The sequence below is a fragment of the Drosophila hydei genome, unplaced genomic scaffold (assembly GCF_003285905.1).
Source record: "Drosophila hydei strain 15085-1641.00,03,60 unplaced genomic scaffold, DhydRS2 tig00000232-arrow-arrow-pilon, whole genome shotgun sequence".
Lineage (NCBI taxonomy): Eukaryota > Metazoa > Arthropoda > Insecta > Diptera > Drosophilidae > Drosophila > Drosophila hydei.
In genome coordinates, this window is record NW_022045690.1 from 1,677,991 (window position 1) to 1,701,091 (window position 23,101).

General features: G+C 42.2%; 8 protein-coding genes across 9 annotated transcripts; 2 read left to right on the forward strand and 6 right to left on the reverse strand.

The window, feature by feature from the left end:
* The first annotated feature begins 28 nt into the window (after nt 1-28).
* LOC111601813 (tyrosine-protein kinase hopscotch) lies at nt 29-6,208 on the forward strand. Its single transcript, XM_023318633.2, has 10 exons — nt 29-1,567; nt 2,221-2,381; nt 2,442-2,648; nt 2,731-3,050; nt 3,132-3,594; nt 3,683-4,035; nt 4,211-4,704; nt 4,769-4,935; nt 5,008-5,175; nt 5,246-6,208. Exons 1-10 carry the CDS (start codon nt 485-487, stop codon nt 5,502-5,504), a joined length of 3,675 nt encoding a protein of 1,224 aa, XP_023174401.2. The 5' UTR covers nt 29-484; the 3' UTR covers nt 5,505-6,208.
* A 907-nt stretch (nt 6,209-7,115) lies between these two features.
* On the reverse strand, nt 7,116-7,668 carry LOC111601850. The gene is made up of 2 exons (XM_023318685.2): nt 7,429-7,668; nt 7,116-7,367 (listed from the first exon to the last, which is right to left on the reverse strand). The coding sequence occupies exons 1-2, from the start codon at nt 7,632-7,634 to the stop codon at nt 7,208-7,210; spliced, it is 366 nt and encodes a 121-aa protein (XP_023174453.1). The 5' UTR covers nt 7,635-7,668; the 3' UTR covers nt 7,116-7,207.
* Nucleotides 7,669-8,339: 671 nt separating this feature from the next.
* Nucleotides 8,340-10,683, reverse strand: LOC111601819 (segment polarity protein dishevelled). The gene has a single exon (XM_023318639.2). It carries the CDS (start codon nt 10,249-10,251, stop codon nt 8,428-8,430), a length of 1,824 nt encoding a protein of 607 aa, XP_023174407.1. The 5' UTR covers nt 10,252-10,683; the 3' UTR covers nt 8,340-8,427.
* Nucleotides 10,684-12,041: 1,358 nt separating this feature from the next.
* On the reverse strand, nt 12,042-16,341 carry LOC111601832 (AF4/FMR2 family member 4). 2 transcript variants are annotated; one of them, XM_023318661.2, is made up of 2 exons: nt 16,206-16,341; nt 12,042-15,143 (listed from the first exon to the last, which is right to left on the reverse strand). In XM_023318661.2, the coding sequence occupies exon 2, from the start codon at nt 15,128-15,130 to the stop codon at nt 12,173-12,175; it is 2,958 nt and encodes a 985-aa protein (XP_023174429.2). In that variant the 5' UTR covers nt 15,131-15,143; nt 16,206-16,341; the 3' UTR covers nt 12,042-12,172. The 2 variants fall into 2 exon arrangements, with proteins under 2 accessions (XP_023174429.2, XP_023174428.2); XM_023318660.2 differs by having other exon boundaries at nt 15,719-16,341.
* A 252-nt stretch (nt 16,342-16,593) lies between these two features.
* Nucleotides 16,594-17,099, reverse strand: LOC111601849. Its single transcript, XM_023318684.1, has one exon. The coding sequence runs from the start codon at nt 17,002-17,004 to the stop codon at nt 16,675-16,677; it is 330 nt and encodes a 109-aa protein (XP_023174452.1). The 5' UTR covers nt 17,005-17,099; the 3' UTR covers nt 16,594-16,674.
* Nucleotides 17,100-17,259: 160 nt separating this feature from the next.
* On the reverse strand, nt 17,260-17,938 carry LOC111601848 (uncharacterized protein C1orf131). The gene has a single exon (XM_023318683.1). The coding sequence runs from the start codon at nt 17,837-17,839 to the stop codon at nt 17,294-17,296; it is 546 nt and encodes a 181-aa protein (XP_023174451.1). The 5' UTR covers nt 17,840-17,938; the 3' UTR covers nt 17,260-17,293.
* A 123-nt stretch (nt 17,939-18,061) lies between these two features.
* On the forward strand, nt 18,062-19,887 carry LOC111601846 (nucleolar complex protein 4 homolog B). The gene is made up of 5 exons (XM_023318681.2): nt 18,062-18,234; nt 18,289-19,021; nt 19,084-19,419; nt 19,489-19,688; nt 19,771-19,887. Exons 1-5 carry the CDS (start codon nt 18,073-18,075, stop codon nt 19,885-19,887), a joined length of 1,548 nt encoding a protein of 515 aa, XP_023174449.2. The 5' UTR covers nt 18,062-18,072.
* Nucleotides 19,767-22,536, reverse strand: LOC111601847 (pickpocket protein 28). Its single transcript, XM_023318682.2, has 5 exons — nt 22,441-22,536; nt 22,235-22,383; nt 20,580-21,373; nt 19,929-20,252; nt 19,767-19,842 (listed from the first exon to the last, which is right to left on the reverse strand). The coding sequence occupies exons 1-4, from the start codon at nt 22,519-22,521 to the stop codon at nt 19,942-19,944; spliced, it is 1,335 nt and encodes a 444-aa protein (XP_023174450.2). The 5' UTR covers nt 22,522-22,536; the 3' UTR covers nt 19,767-19,842; nt 19,929-19,941.
* Between the last annotated feature and the right edge of the window lie 565 nt (nt 22,537-23,101).

Below are 23,101 nucleotides of genomic sequence, written 5' to 3' on the forward strand. Positions count from 1 at the left end.
GTGTTGTAAAATCAGGCAACTCAGCCTGCAACAAGTTATCGATACTTGCTTTAAAGAAATAACTAGACAAAAACAATCAATGCATATACTGCATATTATTTTTTTTCCATCCGCTGTATTTACATTTTTTGCGCAACGTAGATAGTTAAAAATTTGAAAAAAAAAGAGTGCAAGTGCGTGGAAATTATAACAATTAAACGGCACATTAATGAAGCACCGACGCAAACACCAGCTGAGCCAAAAATAGGCGAAAAAGAGAAAAGGAAAAAGAAAAGAAAAATATTTGATTGAATTTGTTTTGTTTTCGTGCTGTGGCTGTTGCACCTGTACAAAGCCCTAATTTAATCGACTATATTCGTAGCCAAACTGCGATCGTAGCTAGCGTCTGTGAGCTACAGGCGGCGGCGGCGGGTGGGAGGTGGTCGAAGAGTTTTCCGTTGTTGTTATTGTTGTTGTTGTTGCTACTGCTGTTCAGCTTATTGCAATGGCAACAATGGACGACAGCAGCAGCGGACGCACCTCGTTAGCAGATAGCGCCAGTCTGGCAACAGCATCACTGCAGAACGGCAGCTCAAGCCAAAATATTGAAAACGATGGCCTTATCCACGTCTACAACTATCGCAAGGGCGACTACGAGACGTTCTCACCACCGCTCCACTGCGAGGAGATATGCACCAAAATGTGCCGCCATATGGACATATTGCCCACGGCAGTATTGCTGTTCGGCATACGTGAGCATAGCAACAACAACGACACACCCGCAGATAAAGTAAAGCACAAATGGCAGCTGCCAGGCGAGCTGCTCAATTGCAATGTCCGCTACTGTTTTCGTATGCGTTTCCGTATCCCAGAACTGGACAGACAACTGACGGTAATCGATGTGCACTGCCATAAGTATTTGTACCATCAGATGCGCTATGATATGCTGCATGAGGAGATCACCGAGATACGCTATCCGGAGCACAAGGACAAGGTCATGGGCCTCGCCGTTATGGACATGCTAATCGATAAGGAGGAACAGCAGCTCAGATCCCAGGATGTCGAAAAGGCATACAAAAGCTATTTGCCGCGCAGTCTGTGGCGTGCGCATCGCATCTTTGTGCGCTCCAAAATACGCAGCACCTTTCGCCGCCTGAGCAACGATCCGCCGAATGTTGATAGCCTCAAATGGCATTATGTGCATCAAATTTGCCATCTGGCGCCCACCTATCTGACGGAACAGTTTAAGGCAACGGTCGAGTATTTTCCCAACGAATCGACAACGGAGCCGCCGACGCATGGCAACGGCAGCATCGGCAGTTCAACGCATACGTCAACCGCAACGCTAGTCACCGGCTCCAATACGACTCTCTCAACCACAATTACTGGGCCGGGCAATCAGCGCAACGACAGCGGCAGCGACACACACACTCTACGTGGCAGACAGCATCCGTTGCAGCCAAGTCGACACAGATCATCACACCAGCAGCTGCCCAACTCGATACCCGTCTATGTGAGACTCTGGCACCACGACTCACCCGAACCGGGCTTGAAGGTGGCGCGCGTTACATCCGAGGCCACTCTGAAGGTGGGTAATCGCCGTTACATTTGTCAGTTGGACATTTGGACATTTCCAAGGAAACACAAACGACATTATCATTAAAAGTCATGCAAATGGGCTGCGTTTGTTCTCTGTTTAATCAAAGCAATCGTATTTTAATGATTTAATCTAGAATCATCGGCTGTATATAACTAAACAATACTCTCTCTTTATAGTTAAACAGAGGCTAAAAGCTGCCGATTGTTAGAGCAACAACAGCTGTCCAACACTTGACTCGTCTCGAAATCCCAATCTCTCCTTAAAAAAGGCGAGCTAAGACCAAGCTCATATAGAGAATAGAGCATGAAAAGGGCTCTGTTTACATGTCTAGCGATGGCATTTTCATGTTTCAAATTACCTGATTTAAATATATATACATCTATATGTGTGTTGTGCATATGTTTAGCCAGATCTGTGTGTTATATAGACTGCTCAGCCATTTGCAATTGAGACCCTGGAAATGTTCATGTTGTAAAACAATATTATAAACATTATTATTATTATTATATTTATCGCTCAGCTATCTCTTTATCCAAATTATCCTTTACAAATTTAGTTTATAGCGTTCGTTTTGTTCATCCTTTGCCCATATTATTTTGACCCCCTCTTCAAATGTCTCCCTCTCTGATTTGTTGTTGCAGTGGAGTCTGGTGGCCGTTGTCGAGGACATTTTCTCGCTGTACAAGGAAAGCGAACAGCTTGTGCGCTTGGAAATCGTTGGCTTTCCCAAAGGTTATCACATGCGTTTCGAGGCGGAGCATGAAATGAACTCTTTCATATCATATTTGGGCATTTACATTAGGTACGAAACCAGATAAGACTATATTATTACGACCATAACTAAAACTATTTGGATATCTAGATTAACTGTGAAATGGATGCAGGACTTGTGTCCGTCCTATAAGACACCCTCGCTAGAGGAATTGGATCGTTTATACTGCCATGGACCCATCGGCGGTGGATACTCGTTTATGAAACTGCACGATAATGGCGACAAATGCGGCAGTTATATAGTACGACAGTGCGATCGAGAGTATAACACATATTATATTGATATCAATACAAGAATGTAAGCTGTACACATACACACGGACACACGTATATACAAATGATATTTTTAGACTAAACAAATGATATATATACCTTTGCAGCGTGGCGAAAAACAGCGATCACGAACGCTGCCAAACGGAAACGTTTAAGATTATACGCAAGGATAAACAATGGAAGCTGGCATACAAGAGCAACGAGCACTATTTCGATCAGCTATCAGAGCTGGCGCAATTTATACACACCGATAGCCCCGATCGTATACGAATACCGGCTTCGAAATACGATAAGCCACCGCTACTGCTGCTCTGTTTGCCAAAAAATTTGAAAACCAAAAAGACTGAAGCGGAATTGAGTGAAGCGGAATTACAGCGTCGTAATCCGCAGATATTCAATCCAAAAACTGACCTACAATGGTACAGAGGTAAGATCGAGTGCTTCAAATCTAGCCATTGGAATCGCTTCTGCATTTGCACACAGAAACTAAAGTACTTATCATTTACAGACTCGATTAATCACAGCGATGATGACAAGATGTTCACAATGCGCGGCGACTGGATACAGCAGGGCTCGTTCAAGGATGTGCCAGTCACAATGAAAATGTTAAAGTACGACGCGAACTTTGAGGAGTTCATGCAGCTGGCTCAAACCTGGAGCTTGATACAGTCGCCTCAGTTCATAAAACTGTATGGCCTAACCCTGTCTGTGCCATATACCATGGTCATGGAGTACTCGAAATACGGACCACTAAATAAGTTTTTGCAAATGAATCCGAACATTAGCATGTACTGCCTGCTGGACGTGATGCATGGCCTGGTTCGTGGCATGCACTATCTGGAGGATAATAAGATTATACACAGCTATATACGCTGTGCCAATTTGTACGTTACCAAATACAACTCCGAGAAGTATGTACTCGATGCCAAAATCAGCGATCCAGGCTATCCGCGGCCGTACAAGCAATCCGAGTGAGCAACCAGTCTCTAGATTTCAATACTCAGCATAAACTTACGGTTTTTTTTTTGTTTCTTTTATTATTACGCCGTGTTTTTGTAGCTCACCTTGGATACCGATCAAGTACTACAACAACTTGGAGGGTGCCAAGCAGGATTCTAGCACTCAGCTGTGGGCATTTGCGACCACCATCTACGAAATATTCTCGCGTGGCCAGCAGGCACTGGATCAGCTGAAGCAGCGCGATCTCATACGCCATCGATCCATTGATGGTGGCATACTGGCGCCACTAGATCAGCGCCGGTGTCCGCCAGAAATGTACAACACCATTATGGATGGCTGGAGCGATGATCCGGACAAGCGATTCAGTCATCACGATATTTTCACTCGGCTGAATACTGTCAAAAACCGCCTGCAACGCAACTACGATGTGCCTGACACTGAAATGGAGTCGTGTAAGTGTAATCACCGACCGATTACTAAATGATAAGATGCGCATGATAAGGCTTAAGTGTCCATTGCACTCGACAGCCGGCAGGCATAGAGTGCATGGCTTTGTATTTATATATATGTGTATAAGCAACTTTGTCTGTTCTTGCTAATATATTCTCAAATTTTCTTAACATTTAGTCGACTACTCCGATGGCTATGGCTATGGCATGGCCAATGGCCGACACCATTCGCCCGACACGGACAGCCTGACGCTGTGCAATGGAGCCGTTGGCTTAAGCAGTGAATTCTTTGCCAATTCGCATGATTTGCCGCTGGTAATACAGTTGTACGACTGCAAGGTTATCTATTGTGAGAAACACAAAATTGGCCAGGGACACTATGGCACCGTTTACAGAGGCGAACTCGAATATCATGACAAGGATCGACCCAAGGAGCAGGTGGCCATCAAGAAGCTCAAAACTGTGCAGGTCACCAATGATTTTCTGCGCGAAATCGACATCATGCGCAAGCTAGACCATCCAAATGTAGTGAAGTTCAAATATTGGGCCGAAAAGTCGCTCAGCATCATAATGGAGTACTTCGAATTTGGCTCGTTCATTGTGTACTTGAGTTCTCGAAAACCCAGTCTCACCAATGCCCGCCTCCTAACCTTTGCCCTGGACATAGCCCACGTAAGTAGATGTCATCATTTTGTATCCAATGATCCAATCTAATAACATTTGTGGCCACTTGCAGGGCATGAACTATTTATCTGGAAAGGGCCTAATACATCGAGACCTGGCAGCACGCAACATTCTAGTCGATCGTTCATGTGTAAAAATCTCAGATTTTGGCCTGGCGCAGTTCGCCAATGCCGATGGCTACTATTACGGCATCAGCCAGCGGGATATACCAATCAAATGGTTTGTATAAGAGATTATTTATGGCTCCCCATTTGGCACATAACCAATTTCTACTGTTCATTGCACTTGTAGGTACTCGCCGGAAGCTATTGAAACCTGCAAATTCTCATCGTATTCAGATGTTTGGAGCTACGGCGTAACGCTTTTCGAAATGTTCTCACGTGGCGAAATACCAAATCTGTTACCGGGACATGATTTGACACAGGAAGAGTTCCTAAATCGTCTGCGACAGGGAGAACGGTATGCGAATTGCAAAGCAATGGGCAAATCGCGAATATTTCAACTCTAATAATGCGTGTTTTCTTTGCAGTTTACCTAAGCCGGAGCTATGTTCGGACTTCGTTTACAATGAGCTGATGCGTCCTTGTTGGCATGAGACGCCCAAATCGCGTCCGTCATTTCAACAAATTATACAAATCATAACACGTGAGACTGGCGACAATATTGCTTCTGCAACAGGCAATCAGCAGCAACAGCAGCAACAGCAACAACAGCAACAGCAGCAGCATCAACAGCATCAGCAGCCGCAACAATCACTCAACAGAAGTATAACGTTAGAGAACGAATGACATGAATCATTAGCAGAAGCGGGCGAGCAGATAATATAAACGGGCATATGATCTATATAAAGAAAGTGCCCCATTCTGGTCCAAAAATCATTAAAAGATATTGGAAAGGGTGTGTTCTATATGACAGCAGCATTGAAATTGCATTGTTAATGTTTTCTTTTATCATTATAAGTTGTTATTATTTTTATCTTAACTACTTTAACACACACATACACCTACTACATACACTCACACATAGGCGTTTTTAAAACGTCGGACGCACGTGCTTTACAGCAACAAAGTTTCATTTGAACTTAAGCTATATTAATATATATCATCATTATATATATATATTTATATATAACGATATTTATATATATATTCTGTATTTTAGCACCATTCACCCGCATCGAATGATGTCTTTTCTTTTTCTTACAATTTCCTTTCTATTTCTCTGAGTAGCAATCATTCTACGATTCTCATTTTAGTTTGTTAAACATTTAGACAAGATTGTTAAATTTTGCTTAGCTTGATATACATATATATATAATTAAAATGTACAAAAGTGGAATATGCGCTGTATGTGGGGCCCACTTATATATGTTTCAATCTAATCAAGCAAATATATAAAAACGTATTTTATGTAAAATTTACTCAACAAATATCTGTGCACATATAGTTAATGTATATGTTTATGTATATTATGTATAAAATAAACACAAAAAACAAATGACATGAGTCAATCATGATTGACATGAGTCAATTCAACTATATATATATATATATATATATATATACTATATATATATGCCATTTTAAACCAATAAAAATGAATTGATCAAGTAAATAAAAGCGAATCTCTTGTTCAGTTTTTACGAGGGAGAGGTCTTATATAGAGTGACTGCAGCGAAATGAAAGAGATACCTAACTGAAGAGAGAAGGAGAGAGAGAGAGAGAGAAAGAAATATATAAAATATTTGTCAGTCACAAAAATAAAGGACAAGGATTATTTTGAAAAACCTTTGATATTATCACCCTGAAATAACAGAAATCTTAAGCCCTACATTCATTTATGAAAATCATAAAGAACGGCAACAAATAGTAAGCAATAGAAGCTTAGCTCAAGGAATAGTTGGTTTGGTTAGGTTTGAACTTTATAAAGATATATATATATATATATATTATGGTATAGGTATACATCTATAAATATGCAGACATTTTTCATTTATCATATATGATGCTTAGACCTAGTCTTATATAAAAATTATATATATTCTCCTGTTCACATGCAAATGAAAGAGAAGGAGGTAGACATAGAATATTTTCAAACTGCATTATGACTGAAGGTTTTATGAATTTATGAATTAAGGTTTTTCAATCAATTTTTTTTTTTGTAGTTTAGAATAATTTAAAAACTTATTATTATTACTTTCTGAATTGATAAACCATTAACTCATAAATGTATACAAATGTATATATATACATATATGGAAGCTTTCCTCCTTATAACAATTCCGATATTCTAAGCAGTTTACCATGTCAAAATATTGTTTGATAATTGTAATTATTACAGTACTTAATGCATAAATTAAATAATATAGCAATTAGTTCTCATTACATATAGTATATGCTTGGCTGCTCTTTCTATCAGTATATATAAATACATGTTTATATGTACATATTTACATATTTCATTAGCGTCTTGCTAGAAGATTTATTGTCTGCTAGGAGCCTTCAGTTTTCTTCTTCTTCAACGTCTCCATAACGCCGGCAAAATTGGCCGTCTTCTTCTTGGCCGACTTTGGCGTCGATGTTTGGCTACGTACACGCATTTGAGTGGGTGCAACATCGTCGCTGAAATCAAAATCGTTTGCCTTCTGTGGCCTGCAAATGGTATCAAATATATAGTTCGACTTAAACTCTTTTATGCTCACTATTGACTTACTCTTGTTCCACAGTCTCAGCAGCTGCTTCCACCTCTTTATGGTTACCACCGGCATTAGCGTCCGGCGATGGCGCGCGCCGTCCAGGGAATTGCCATTGTAGTTCTGGTATGTTGCCCGATTCCAGCATTAAGTAATAGTTTTCTAGTTCTTCAGCATTAGCCGATGTTTTATCCACCGCAGCAGAGGTTTCCACTTCTGCAGCCATATTTCTGTTTGTGTTAATTTATATTACTTCGATAACTGATAGCTTATCGATTGCAGTGTCTGAACAGTGTTGGAAGATGGCGAATTTGGCGCGCAATTTGAGTTGCAATAACTATTATTGTGTTAGACAAATTTGTAAGCAATCTAGAATTTCATTGTATTAGTATAATGGAAAATATGAGAAAAACAATCATGTTTGTAGTCTTAAAGGATAGCCAATCAACACTTGAAATAAAAATCCCATAGCATTCATACACTATATATATTCTTTTGAAAGGTCAAAGACCTTTGCTAAATTGCTTAAAACTTTTATCAGATAAAACAAATAAGTTAATTAACTTCCTTTGCAATTCCTTTACGGCATGCAAATATAAACAGTGACACAAAAGTATTTGTTATATTTTTTATTTTTTATTTTTTTTTTTTTGTTTTTTTGTTTTTTGATTACTAAATTCTTAGAACTTTATTCAAAATTATCATCTCATTCTTATACTCATTTAACTGGCTTACATTCATCCAACATGCGATGTTCTCTCATTTTGATTGCGGGCCGCGTGAGCTGCCACAACAAACGCAATTCGAACTAATTTTTAGTTGACACTGTATCCATTGTATCATCCATCTGCATCATCTCCATCTCCATCTCCATCTTCATTTCCATCATCATTATCAGCATGACTTATAAATATACATATTATATTGTTTGTTTGTTGTATACTCGTATATGTATAAAAAGAATAATTATATTAATTAATTAATTAATAATAAACACACAATTTCATTGCAAAAAATTTCTACAATACGTAATTAAATACGGATACGTCCTGATCGTTGGTATTGCCACCGCCGCCGCCACCGCCGCCGCCGCCGCGATTCGATGATCCCGACGATTTGTTGGAGCCATGGGCAGCGATGGTCAGTTGATTGGTCTGATGTATGACAGAGGTGATGTCGCTTTGCGATGCGGATATATCCTTGCTGGTAAGCACATCGGAACTGCTCGAACCGGACGAGATGTGGCGCTCGGCGATACCGTACTGTATCGGCTGATAGCCGTGACTTGGATTGTACGTGGCCGAGTATGGCATATAGATCGGCGGATTTGGCAGCGGCCCAATATCGCTGGTAATGCTCTCCGTATCGGCATGGCTCAATGCATGCGCTAACGGATGCATTTGGGCACGCATATTTGGATTGCGCTCCTCGTTGACCACATAGTAGCACTGCTCGGAGAAGGTCAGCTTGTTGACCGTGTGCTTAATATAATTGTTGCGCAGCATCGCGGAGACAATGCGGCGCGCCTCCCGACGATCCTGCACATCCTCGACGTTCTCCAGCACCCAATTGACCGCATCGGCGCCAATGAACGCATTTGGTATGGTGATCTTAAGCCACATGCGATCGCGTATCTCGAGGCCGCTATCCGGCTTTGTCATGGCCTTCACAATCTCCTCGAGATTGTTCTGATCGAGCCGCTCCTTAATGGGTTCCGGTATATCAGCCATAATACTGTCATGCGAGGTTAGCGCCTGTGTGTGCGCCACCCAAGCGCCAGGATCAATTGGCCGGACCGGCTCCGTCCGTGGTATGGTAAAGTAGCCCTTTGGATTTGGATCCCAGCATTTGGCCACCACCAATTTGATGGGCCCCGGCTTCTGCACCACCTCGCGCAGCACACGCACCGCCTCATCATTGGTCATATTCTCAAAGTTAACATCGTTCACCTGCAAGATCATGTCGCCCGGCTCGATTCGGCCGTCGAGAGCAACAGCGCCGCCCTTCATGATGCTGCCCACATAGATGCCGCCATCGCCGCCGCGATTTGATTGCCCAACAATGGATATGCCCAGAAAGTTGACCGCCTCCATGTTAATCGAGACGGTTATAATGTTCAGCGACATGGTTGAGTCCGTAATGGAGCTGTACGACGAAGTGCGGGACATGCTGGGCGCCCGCTTTTTGCGACGTTGCGGCTTCTTGCGCACCTGCAACCGTTGAACGCTGCTATAGTCGGTCATATCCCGATCCAAAGTCAGCTCCGATTCGGTGCCAAACAGACTTGTCGAGTCCAAATCGCTCGACAGCACCGAGGCCGATTGATATGTGAGTGGCGGCGGCTGCAGCATTTGCAGTGGTCCTAGCTTATGTTGTTGCTGCTGTTGTTGCTGTTGCTGCTGTAGCTGTTGCTGCTGTTGGTGTTGCTGTTGTTGGTGTTGCTGCTGCTGCTGGTGTTGCTGTTGCTGCTGTTGTTGCTGCTGCTGCTGCTGCAGCGCCAAATGACTACGCACACGCATCTCACATTCGCTGGGCGGCAGCTCAGAGCAATTGTCAGACTGATTGGTGCCATCGGCCGAGACCAGCCAAGAGACGACGCGTCCATTGAAGCAAGGCAGTATTGTGGCATCGTCCGCAATTTCCTCTTTGACCACACCAAAATCGGCATCCATTGACTTAAAGAAATATTTGTAATTGTTGTTCTGTTTGTTGAGCACCATTTTAAAGTCTTTGAGCGTGACTTGAGCGGATGGTATCAGTATTTTAACCAGATACGGTGTGCTCTCATCGTCAATATGATAAATGACTTTTGTCTCTTGGCTATTTGGTCTCTCTGTATCCATTGTTGCTGAATTTCAATTTGTTACCAATTTTTCCAAATTGATTATCAGCTATATTTATATATTTATAGTCTGCACTTTTTCGCTGCACACACTCTCTCAAATTTTCGTGTATTTTTCCCTTTTTTTTTCTTTCTTTCTACTTTTTACTTTTTACATGTATGTACTCCTCTCGCTTATGCTTTTTGGGTTGGGTTGTCAATGGAGCCGCAGCAGCTCTCCGCCTCCTTCATTTGTATTTTTTTGGCGTTCCACTGCGTTCGTTGCGGCTCATCAATGCTTGGCGAGCATTTGTATGCGTTTTTTTCTCTCGTTCGTACACTTTGCAATATTGTGTACAATTGTTTTTGGGCGTTTAAATTTATAAATTTGGGGAGACAAAATATATATATATAGGTAAATAATTGACAGCGCTAGACTGATATCGATACACGTATCGAACCAGGGATGCTGTCACGCTTACCCAAACACAAAAGACATATCGCAACTGTGCGATAGCTATCGATAGCCTTTTTTTAGAAAATTATTGTTAGGAAAAAAGCAAAATAATGATAACAAAATGCTTTGTTTAAGCTACAATCATAAGAGCATTAGCTCTGTAGAATTGAATATATTCTCTTTTTCTTAGTAGTCCCTTGCCTACTAACTCTTCTGTAAATCCCAGTGCTAATCGATTTTTTAAATCATACATTGTAAAAACAAGTGTATGCCCATTGCTCGATTGCATAAATATTTTTAGCCGCATCTATCTGTGGCAGTAGCTATTTATATTCCTATTAGCGTAATGCTTTTGTATTAAGATCGAATGAGAATCCGATGAATTTTCAATAAATTACAGGTGTGTACACACTGGCCTAAATTGTTCGATTTTTATTGTTCTAAATTAAATTAATTTGAATTTTATTTTATTTTATTGAAATAGAATAAAACACTTTTCTTGGATATTTAATATTTTGTTTAATCAGAAAATTGTCACAAAAAATATAATTTCAAATTTAGCATTTAAAAAAATATATTGAAATTAATTTATACGAAAATAATTCAAATATTTTTTTTAACATAATAAAATTAAATCATTTTATTGATTACACCTTTCATCGCTTTACATAGAAATAAAAATTAAATATTTTATTGATTACACATTCTCATCGCTTTACATAGAAATAAAATTAATATTATATTATCATTATTACTATTAATTTATTACACCGGCCATTTGGGTGTAAAACGGTTATTTTGTTACATAAAATATTAATCAACTAAACTTTAATTTTATTATTTGCAAATTAAAAAGTGATATTGTTTCTCTTTCCAAATTTATCTTTACGCCTATATATATGTATATATATAGATATTTTTTATTATTTAAAATTATGTTAAAATTATAGATTTTACACTGAAAGTCGTTCGTCCAAGCGGCATGCCCATCCAGAGTTTTGAAACGATTTGCAATAGCCATATGTATATATTATATATATATATATATATATATATATATATATATATATATATATATATATATATATATATATACATATAGATGTATATATATTACTACATAGATTTACGGGATTTTGGACACGTAATTGGGCTTAGTGAAGTTTACCTTGAAATCCTTATTTTTTTGTAGTTTTTTCTTTCTTTTTTTATTACATTTATGTAGATATAACGAACAGCTAAAGTAACTATTACGCTAAAGTAACTATTACAACTAATTTAAATCGAATAAAAAAAAATAGATTATAGGTAATCCAAAAAAATAGAATATTTATATATGTATATATATATCTGTGTATATATATATGTATATATATGTGTGTGTATCTGTATGTATGCATGTCTTTGCTGTTGCATACACACTGGAGTATGTACTTATAATCATCATCAATTACATCCCTACATACCCACCCAGCCAAGCTGCTTACTACTTGGACGTGACCATTTCAACGAGATCGCTGGATAGGGCCAGCGAGTCTACAATATCTATCAGTATCTCTACATCCTTGACGGAGTTAACCACCTCGGGTGCACCCAACAGATTGACATGCTTGCCCTCAATGTTAGCATAGAAGCATTTGTTCTTGAAGATGATGGCACGATCGAAGGGTACTCGACATTTGCTCCGATCGAGCACGGTGCGCCGGAAGAGCACGCACGATGGCTGATATTTGTGGCGTTCCTCTTCGTGTATATTGTAGCTCTTTAGATCACCGGTAAATATGGTCATCGTCTGGCGCTGCATGAGCGATGGCGACAGCTTGTAGAGGGTCACCTTGCTCGTCCATTTGCTGGACGGGAACTTGATGCGTGCTGCCACATTGGCCAGCTTTACCAGCGGCAATTCGAGGCAGGTGCGTTGCTGGCGTGTCTTGCTCGATGGCTCTTTGGGCGTGCTGATCACATGCCAGGTCTCATAGCAGGTAATCTTCTTGACGATTCTACCGTCTTCCTCACAATATGTGGTTGTCTCGGGTGGAAAGTATTTGGGCTGTTTGGCCTCGGGTTCTGGTTCGGCTGCAGTCATGGCTGCATCCTCATCCGCTGTATTCTCCTTATAGCGACGCTGCGAAGGCGTTGATGTCGATGGACTGGCCGGCTTCTTAAATACATCATCGTCGCTGTTTTCGCCCAGCAACTTGGTCAGCTTGCGATCTGTACCAGAGGCCAGTTGCTGATGATGTTGCTGTTGCTGTTGTTGTTGTTGCTGCTGCTGCTGCTGTTGTTGTTGCTGTTGCTGATGATGTCTTTGATTGTTGCTGGCATTTGTCGACGCTGTCGCCGAAAGGACGTGTCGTCGGTTGGGCATCCATTTTGTAGTCTGTACACGACGCATTATGCGCGTTTGATTTGTTGCTGCTGCTGCTGCAGGTGGGGATATGGTGATGTCATCGTCTGCCAGATCATTGGATATATCCTCATCCTCGGTGTTATCGCCATCGGTCATGGGACACAACTCCTTGCCCATGCTCATCAGGGGCTTCATCATCGGCTGCGTCTTCTTGCCCATTTCCGCATTTAGGATGCGCGGTCGCGGCTTCGTTTGACCCACAGAGACGACCAGCGACGTCTGTTTATTATGATTAATCGTCAATGGATGCTTTGTAGTCGCTCCTGTTCTTATTCCCACTCCCACTGTTGTTGTCTTGAGACCTTTGTTGGCTGAGACTGCCGTTGAATTAGCGCTTGGCGTGCTGCCGCTATTCCTACTGCTGCCGATCGGTGTTATGGGGGAGGAAGTGGGTTGATTTGTGCGCGAATTATTGTTGTTCCTCGCGGCACTCAACAATTTCTTGCCGCCGCCGCTGCTGATGCTGTTGGAAGAGGAGCGTGTAATGAGCACATCATCCTGATTTATAATGTCGTCAATATTAACGATTGTGAACGTGGGCACATCGTCTGTTTCTGCTGATTTCATAGCTGTGGCCGCAGCACTCGCAGCTGCCGCTGCTGCTGCTGCTGCCTTTTGCACTTTGAGCGCATTGGTCGATCCAGGCGGGCGGCCCACTGTGCCCGTACGACCCACTGTAGCTGTGCCAACATTGCGCGCACCTCCTGTGGGCGTTGCCATCTTGAAGGTCGACGCCGGCCGCGGTTTGGCGCTTGTTGACTGTACCATGCGCAAGCCGCCGGCGCTGCTGCTGTTGCCACTATTGCTGCTGCTGCCCACAACGACCTTTGGCTTGGCCTGACTGGTGGACAGGGTAATGGCAGAGGTTTTGGCCACCGATGTGCTGCCATTAATGACGGGCCAGTCGGTGGTCATGCGCTTGCGTGCTATTGGAGTATCATTGCTGTCCTCAAGCTTGCGTTTGTTGCCCACCGCCGGAGAGGCCATTACCTTAATATGTGATCGCGCCAAATTTGGCGCCATTGTGCGACGCAGCTGCTGCAAGTGCGTGGCTCCGCCACGTCCGGCTTGGGACGCACTGTTGCTTGACGCTGTCGCTGCACTGGCGGATTTCGGTGGACGTCCACGTCCACGTTTGGGTGGCACCTTTTCGCGCCGCAGCTGCTGTTCGAAGTCGCGCTCACTTATGTCATCATCATCATCGGATTTGTGCAGTTGCGGATTGAATGCCGCATCGGTCAGCTCGTCATCGTTGTCCTCCTCTATCAAATCGCGCAGATCCTCATCCTCGTCGTCATCGTCATCGGCAAATAGATGCTTCACCGATCGCTTGCTGGGATTATCGCTGGAGAGTGCGGCCACATACTTTGGCGTTACCATATCGTCACTGGCGTATTTTGGATTCGGTTTGATGGAGCGACGGGAACGACTCGCCGCAATCGTTGGCGGTGGCGTTGCCACTGCCGTTGCGGCTATCTTTGACTGTTTGTACATTTTAGCTTTCGGTTCGCTAACGATCTGCTGTTGCGCTATCGTGTCACACCGCTTGCTAAGCGGAGTGCACGGCCGAGCTACGGGTAATATTAGCGCTGTGTTGCGCCGTTTGGTCAATGGTGTTGCCACTGCCTTGATCTGTTGTTTCGCCGTCTTTGCTGCTGCCCTTGGCACTGTGGTTGGTTCGTCGGCTTTGCTGTTGCGTGTGCGTGTTGCTACCGCAGTCGGAGTGCTCACAATTGGTTTGTTCTTGATTGGAAGCAGCTCAATGTTTGTAATGGTCGTGGCTCGTTTGGAGGTGCGCGTCGCTCGCGATGTCTCTCGTTCCAGTTGTTCCAGCTCTTTTTCCTTAATAGATCGTCTTGTTGGTATTTTAGAGGCGGCGGCGGCAGCAGCGATGCGCACTGTTTTCGTCTGTTTACCGGATGTCGTTGATGAGTTGATTTTATCGGTGGCTTCTGATTCCTTCAGATTTTTTACGTATACTATGCACGATCGAGTCTTTCCTATCTCAGCTTCCGTTTTTTTTCCAGCTCGCATTTTTCATAAGTCACTGCAATTGATTAAGAATCGTGTAAACTATTTGTAATCGCAAATATGCCAGAAAAAAAAAAACAAAACAAAACTTGAAATACATAGTGGCAACACGGGCAGGCAGACCTAATTAGAGATGAGCGTCTCATCGCTTCGTGAATGCATTCAAATATATTAATAATGTATTATATTTTGTATTAATATAAAAAAAAAAAAAACAATTTTTATTCGAAATAAATCTAAGTACGTTTGAATGCCTTTAAAATTACATTTAAATCTAATAATCATGTTTAATTAAATTATATGCTTATCAGTTCGTGTTTATTTCGTGTTGAAATAGCACATCACGTGCTCCTCACTATTCTGATTGTGCGACAACTCTGGCGCCCATTTTTTGTCATTTTTGGTGCTCTATTAGCAACTACGTTGATTTTTGCGCGCCAGTTGTATGTATATACGCATACATATACCTAATATTAATATATATTGATATATATGCACACATATATGTGTACAGATGTATATTGTTTCATTTAAATAAAACATTATTATTTTATCTAAAGTTGCTGCAATTTGTAATCGTCTCGCACTTACATTAAATGGTTTTACATTTTTCGGTTTTTCTTTTCATAAGAGACTGTGATTTCTGTTTCGCACACTTTCACTGCACTGCGTTTTCGATTGCGTTCGACAAGACGTCCCTGTTTGTGAATAATACCAGCAAATTGGCAACGCCATACATTTTTATTTGCATTTATTTGCAGTAAAATTACTATATTTGTAACGTCTATGCAAGCATTAGTATTCACCAAATTTTATAATACCACTGTGTTTTGTTTTGAAAAGATCTTTTGGTCGTTTTCGTTTGCTTTGCTTTTGCTCTGGAGCTCATAAATTTGTGCGGCGCTGCCAGGCCAGCAATGTTTTTCTACCCAACTGTACCACACATACACGCACAAACAGAGCTGCTACCCCGTGGCTTGCGCCGTGCAACAAATCTTATAGTTTGTTTTTATATTCGTTTTTGTTGAGGTTTGATGCACAAAGTTTTTAACACAAATTAAATAAAAATATATTTTACTTGGTTCTGTTTTTTGCTTTGACAATTTGGATGCAAAACTGTAATAATATCACTTCCCGCGCTCAATATTTTCGATGTCGATTACCCAGAACACCACAGCACTGCCACTCGCCATGAAATTATAAAGAGAAATAGAAGTGAAAGAGGAGAGAGCGAGTGCAAAAATAAAAGAAGAAAACAGGACTGCCAACTGATGCTCAAATGTGTCGGGCTGCCAACCTTGTGTAACAGGTGGACATGCCCAATATATACATACTTCCATACATTTTGATATTATTATGCATACATACGCATTTCTCTATATATACATATATAAATAGGTATATATAAGTATATACATTTATATATGTACGTCGGTATGTGCCTTGTTTTGTTCTGAACTTGTGCGTATATTTTCATATCATCATTTATTATATATGTATTTATTTAATAACATTTTTTATGGCGTTTGCACGATAATTACAGTATTTTAGTTTTTAATCAACGCTGATGGCTGTGGGCAACGGTATTTAGCCATTTCGACCTCAGCCTCAGCATAACTGAACCGATTGAAGCAGAAATATTCCGGAACTTTGTAGCCGCTAGTTGCAGATGCTCCAGGGCCAACTGGTGTCGATGTTGGCTTTACACAGGCGCTACTTAGTCCTGTTACATTTTTAACGGGAGCTGCTGCTCCAGGCGTAGCGGCGACTCTGCTGCCGCTGCTTGGTGTGGGTTTTGAAGCACCTGTACCCTTTGTCGCTTGGCTGTAGCCGCGGCGTAGTAGTTGATTAAAGGCGGCGCGTGGGGCTGCGTTCATTTTGATGGCAAACTAAACACAAACGTTATACCTCCAACAGAATTCACGTAATCGCACAACTGACAAATATGAAGTGCCAAAAAAACAACAAAAACATATGATTTATAAAAGATTGGCAGCTCTAAGCTTGTGGCGTTGCCATTTAGTTGCAATAATCAGCGAACACTTAACGGTGCACACATGCATACGTAAACACACATACATATATTTAATACAGATTATTTGTTTACAACATTCCGAATTTCCCCACTATCATTGAAAACACACTAATATAGCTTTGTTTTTTTTTTTAATTTCGTTTTTTTAACTTAGGCTGCGCTTTGCCATAATGCTGGCCTATGTTAGCAACAGGCGCTCGCCGCTTTTCCTTCGTTTTCTTGTTGCACTTCACGCTCGCTGCGCCAGTTTGATTTTTGCCCAATTGATGGAATTTTTTGCGCGCGTCTCGAGTATCTTGCAAGCGTTTGCGTTCCGCCTTGAGTTCCTTGTAGTTTTTGTATTCCTTTTTTGGCGGCTTGGCGCCAAGTTTTACCAGCTGAAATATTTCCATTTTTCGTTTGTTCTTGATCGTTCGTTGATTAGATATGGCAAAGTTCAGCACCTCCTGTCGTGCTTTTTTAATGTCAAATTCATTGTCATCCTCCTTTTTTGACTTGTCGCCGTCTGTTGTTTTGCCTTTGCCATTGCCTGTTGCTGGTTTCTCTAGTTTGTTTGTTGTGAATGTCGCTTGCGGTTCTTGAAATACCAGAGCCTTAAATCCAGTGTCCTCCGACGTTTTCTTCAACGCAAGCGCGGCGCGGGTCAGCACAGGTTTAAAGTCTGTACTAACATTCATGTCGGTTAATTGCTAATTATTCACAATTATAGGCAAAACAACTTTTCAACATGTATGTTTAAGCATATGTACACATACGCACACATGTGCTAAGCAGCGCCAAAAATGTACTAATTATAGCCAAACTTTTCATAAAGTAGTTTAACAAGTTGGCAGCATTTCAACTGCGCGCACGTTTTATTATTATTATTATTATTTTTTTGTAAATAACACCGAATGATAAATACTGCAGCATGAAACAAACAAATTTGGCAAAGAAGTCCGTCAATAAACAGACTGCGGATCTGGCTGTTAAACGTGCAAATGTGCCAGCCGATCTACAGCAAAAAGCCAACGATTTCTTAAATTCCAGCAATGTGAACGCAAAAGATCTAAAGGAAATTGTTTATCTCTTAGTAAGTAAATGGAAAAGAAGTAAAAAACAAAAGCGTAATATGATAATTTTGCAGGAAAATCCTGACAGCAATGCAGTTGGCGTTATGCACGTGCTTGAAGTCATCTTCAGGAATCTGCTCAAGCGGAAAATCATTTTAGCTGTCGAAAATAAAAAGAATAAGGCAAAAGCAAAGGCCCAGGCAAAGGAATCTAATGCAAAATGTCAAATACTCTACAACAAAGCTTGGTCTTTATTGCTGACTAACTTGAGCAGTACCTCCAAGGAGGAAGCTGGCGTTGCGATCAAGATTTGCATGCAGCTGATAGCAGCCGAAGCGAAGCACAGTAGCTCTAATGCCTGGCCTGTTGAGCGGCTGCGCAGCATTCTTGAGGCGCTGATCAACTCGGAGGCAACGCCAACCGCAGCTCTGGCGGAGTTTGCGAAATATACTTGTTGCCTAGACGTGCTGCAGTTGACATATGAACTATTGCCTGAGTTGGCACCAAATAGTTTTGTGGATACGCCAAATATAGCGTTTAACTATTTGGCAATCATTAATTTGCTGGACTTGGGGAAAACTGTGCTGAACGCCAAACAATATCATATTGGACCCGAGTCAAGCTTTGATTACGAGCAAACGCGACAACTTCTAAATACTGCTTGGAATGGCATCATTGCAGCGTGCAGTGGGCTGGACGAGAAGGTGCATCGCCAGGTTCTCGTGGTGCTCTTGGAACGCATACTTCCACATTTGGAGAATCCCATTTTGCTAACAGACTTTCTTATGGATTCACTGCATCAGTTTGGTAGGCTAAGGAGCGACTGTTAAAATTTCATATAATTCAATTTCGTTAATCTATCTTTGTAGATGGCCCCATTGCCCTGCTGGCATTGCAAGGCATCTTTACACTGATGCAACAGCAAAATATAACATATCCCGATGTGTATCAGAAGCTATATAACATGTTCTATCCACGCATGTTCTACAATAAGTACAAAGCGCGCCTGTTTTATTTGGCCGATATATTCCTGACATCGACGCATTTGCCGGAAAGTCTGGTGGCCGCGTTCGTTAAGCGTTTGGCTAGACTCGCCCTCAAGAGTCCAACGGAGGATGCCATTATAATGATACGATTCATATGCAATCTCTTGCTGCGGCACACAGGTTTGCAGCGTCTCATTTGTGCAACGGGAGCGGCAAGCGGTATGCCATATGCCAAATATAATACAAGTTAATTCGATTATAATTGAAATAAATTTATTGCAATTATAGCTATTGAGATTGCGGATCCTTATGACGAAACAGAAGTGGATCCGGTCAAAGCAGGCGCCCTGAAAAGCTCGCTCTGGGAGCTGTTGCTCTTACAGAAGCACGCGGTACCCGATGTAGCCAATGCAGCAAGATTTATCACCAAGAGTTTGCCCATAGTTGAATTTGATCTATCGTCGTTGCTGGAAATGAAGGAATGCGATGTTAGTACAGTTCCTGAATATTCAAATTTACTTACATATGTATTTGTATATATGTTTAACTTTAAACTCTTTGACATTTTAGATTTTCGACGATGAAGTGAAGAAGGAAGCGAAACATTTTACGATGGCTCACGAGAGGCCAACAAATTTTGGTCTACCACAATTTGATGTAGTTACCAAATATTGGGATATATTATAAAGTAAAATATAAATCTATAATATATGAAGTTTCTTACATACATTTGAAGTGCGTTTAAGCCAAACTGTATTGCTGGCCAAGCTCCGTTTTGAACCAGTTGGCTGGTGAAATGCGTTGTTGCCGCTGTCTCTGTCGCTGCCACTGCTGCTGTGGCATCATCGCACTTACGTGCGCTTTGGTTCTTTTAATTGGAACTACAACTGGCGGTGTCACTCTGCCTCTGCCTAGCTCTAAGGTCGATACCGAGCGCTGTCGGCGCAACTGTGCACAAATGCGGCACGGACGAATGAGGGCAAAATACACGCATTCGGCTATCGACAGAAAACTGAAGCCCAGAAACAGGCCCATTAAACCGCCAACGTTGGCTGTAAATGCAGGAAAAAAAGAAACAGTGCAAATTTCAATTGTGGCTTAAACTTTTTTCTCCTTTCGAATTTGTGCTGTTCCGCCTTTGTATACCCCTTGAATTTTGTCAGGAAACAGGAATGTCTGTATGAGAAGATGGGAAATTAGGGCTTGAATAGAAAGGATGACGAGCGGATATCTTTCGTGTATATATACATATATATATATATATATATATGTATATATATATAATATATAATATATAATCAATAATCTCAATTTGCTAGGGTATTTCAGAGGCGGCAAGCCGAAACGTGCACTGTCCTCGGGCCTCTGCCTTTACGCACACAAAAAATCGGATATGCCGATGAACTCGGTCTGTTTGTTGGCACGGAACGTGTGCTCCTTGTAGTACAAATTGACGATGGCTATGTTGCGCTCCACGTAGGCCTTGCTAAGGTTGCGCACCTGGGCGTTGGCGATGCGAAAGTCGTTGTAGGAGATTTTGGTGGCAGAGGTGATCGCATTGTAGTTGAGATCGAAGCAGCTGGGCAGACAGTTATCCAGGCAGGACTCGACCACGAGGCCAATCGTGTGCAGCCGCACGCTCTCCACGCACTGCGCCTCCCGTATGCTGCAGACGGTGTCGTTGCCATTGATGCGTGGCATATAGAACGCAATGCAGCCGCAGCGTTGCAACAGCAGCCGCGACATGCACTCCATTTCGCAGTTGCGCTGCGTGTAGTGGGCAAAGTAGCTGAGATTGCCCTCGTTCTGGAAGAGGCAGTGCCTGTACTTGCGATGCACATGCCTCAGACTCAGTTCCGTCATTATTTTCGCCGGCTCGATGCGCAGCTTCGTCTCCAGTCCCGGTGCTAGCAAGACGCCCGTCTCGCGCACATTCGGCGACTCGTTGGGACTGTGCAGGGCGATCTTGAAGCCAATGCTATTGCTGGACGAACAGTAGTACGCATCAGCCTCAACGTTCAGCATCAGCGACATGCCCAGCGATTCGCCAGTGCCCAGCGAGGCGCGTGGATAGTAATCATTCTTCAAGCTGCGACTGTAACCGAGCTCCGCATGCCAGTTGACTGCCCGGTAGCCCTTCGATACACTCACATTGCGCAGCGTCAGCGGCACACTGCAAGAAAATTCAAGTGATTTATGAACATTTATGGATGATGAAAATGATGATGAAAATTGTGGATAGCTCGCTTATAGCTATCGATTACTATAAGTGAGCTATCTTAAGTTCTGTCTGTGTCTCTGTTGAAAAGGGCTAGAACGACACAGATTGTCGTCCTGATCAAGAATATATATACTTTATGGGCTCTGACACGCCTTCTTCTGCCTGCTACATACAATTTGAAATACCTTTATACCCTTCATATATTTAGTGGCCTCAACCTATTCGAGAATTATAATACCAGACCTTCTGATCTAACAGTAAATTTTACACACTTTTTACTCATTCATATTCAATCTAGTTAAAGGTTTTTTTTATACCTCAAATTGATCAGTTTTTATCCACTTAGATCTACAAAATTGTATATATATTCTCGTATATAGATAACAACTATTTCTTTGCCAAGCAGCATCGGGTTTCTATATAATATAATAAATATAAATTGATTTCTCTTATATATTATTGCACTTTTGTCGATAATTATCGATTTTGGCAGAAGTTTTTACAGCAAATTTTATGAAAATGTAACTAAAATTGCAAGTTTCTAGCTTCTATGTAATGTAGATCAAAATATTCCTCAAGCTTATTGCGTTAGCTAGAAAAAAGCTTATCTGGAAATCGATACTTATTGAAAGTGATATTGAGCTAAGGGCTGGAATTGAGTAAGAGAAGTAGGAGCAGTAGGAAGTATTACTGTAGCTCGATTCGGTAGTTTCTGCTGATATAGTTCTTGCTGCTGTCGCTCAAGTCAGCCGATAACTGAACAGCAGTTTCGATAACTATCGATTTGTGCATAAGTCTGAGTACTTAACATACTGGTGCTTGTACATGAAGCGTGGATGGAGCATGTTGAAGACACAGCAGAGACCCTCATCGGTGATGATCGGCTGGAACATGCGTTCGCAATGGTAGTCGACGGCACCAAAGCGACAGCCGATGACCATGGCGCCGCACTGCTGTGAGATCTGGAGTGAACGAGAAGCATTGGCTAAAGTGGCTAAGTGAGAGGCAACAGCACACACATTGCTGATCAGCTGCTCCCAGTTGTTGTGGCCGCGACTTAGATGCGTGCGCTGCTTGCGATGGCACAGCACTTGCAGCATGGCGAACTGCGAGGAGTCGTTGAGCAGGTGAGCGGCCTTGGCGGCCAGCGCCTGGTTGAGATTGCATATGGTGAGCGCTGGGAAGGGCTCCTTGGTGATGTATGTCGGCTCCGGATTGATTCCCACTATCACGGGCGTCGTGTTCCACTTGACAAAGGCGTCTTGCATTAGAAAGCCAGCGCAGCCCAGCACCGCCAGCAGTGCGAACCCAAAGAAAAATCTGCTTTTATCTATCTCTTTGCTTACCTACTTCGTCTTCTTCTGCTTCGTTCGGCTTTGACGCCCTCACCTGTCCGCGGTGTGCAGCTTGCGACTGTTGATGTACTTGAGGCCGTGTATGCTCGTGTTGCGGCAAAATTCGTCCGTATTTAATGCCAGTATGCTGCGCCAGCCAGCCACCGATGCGGGCTGCCCTTTTGTGCGTCTCCGCACCTGTCCATTTCGTGTCCAGTTGGCCAACACCTTGCGAAGCAGCCGCATGCTCAGCACCTTTGCAAACGACCGACAACTGCGAGGCTCTTGTGGCTTCTACTAGTTGATGGTATTATATATTTATTTTTACCTGAAAGCAATTGAACTT

Coding starts and splice junctions, on each gene's coding strand:
- LOC111601813 (XM_023318633.2), top strand. CDS start 485: ATGGCAACAATGGACGACAGCAGCAGCGGACGCACCTCGTTAGCAGAT. Junction 1,568..2,220: donor CATCCGAGGCCACTCTGAAG/GTGGGTAATCGC, acceptor TTGTTGTTGCAG/TGGAGTCTGGTGGCCGTTGT. Junction 3,595..3,682: donor CGGCCGTACAAGCAATCCGA/GTGAGCAACCAG, acceptor GTGTTTTTGTAG/CTCACCTTGGATACCGATCA.
- LOC111601819 (XM_023318639.2), bottom strand. CDS start 10,251: ATGGATACAGAGAGACCAAATAGCCAAGAGACAAAAGTCATTTATCAT.
- LOC111601849 (XM_023318684.1), bottom strand. CDS start 17,004: ATGAACGCAGCCCCACGCGCCGCCTTTAATCAACTACTACGCCGCGGC.
- LOC111601850 (XM_023318685.2), bottom strand. CDS start 7,634: ATGGCTGCAGAAGTGGAAACCTCTGCTGCGGTGGATAAAACATCGGCT. Junction 7,368..7,428: donor GCTGAGACTGTGGAACAAGA/GTAAGTCAATAG, acceptor TACCATTTGCAG/GCCACAGAAGGCAAACGATT.
- LOC111601846 (XM_023318681.2), top strand. CDS start 18,073: ATGAAACAAACAAATTTGGCAAAGAAGTCCGTCAATAAACAGACTGCG. Junction 19,420..19,488: donor TGCAACGGGAGCGGCAAGCG/GTATGCCATATG, acceptor TTGCAATTATAG/CTATTGAGATTGCGGATCCT. Junction 19,689..19,770: donor TGGAAATGAAGGAATGCGAT/GTTAGTACAGTT, acceptor TTGACATTTTAG/ATTTTCGACGATGAAGTGAA.
- LOC111601848 (XM_023318683.1), bottom strand. CDS start 17,839: ATGAATGTTAGTACAGACTTTAAACCTGTGCTGACCCGCGCCGCGCTT.
- LOC111601847 (XM_023318682.2), bottom strand. CDS start 22,521: ATGCTGCAAGTGCTGTGCCATCGCAAGCAGCGCACGCATCTAAGTCGC. Junction 21,374..22,234: donor CGCTTCATGTACAAGCACCA/GTATGTTAAGTA, acceptor ATTTTCTTGCAG/TGTGCCGCTGACGCTGCGCA. Junction 20,253..20,579: donor CGGCATATCCGATTTTTTGT/GTGCGTAAAGGC, acceptor CTGCATTTACAG/CCAACGTTGGCGGTTTAATG.
- LOC111601832 (XM_023318661.2), bottom strand. CDS start 15,130: ATGCGAGCTGGAAAAAAAACGGAAGCTGAGATAGGAAAGACTCGATCG.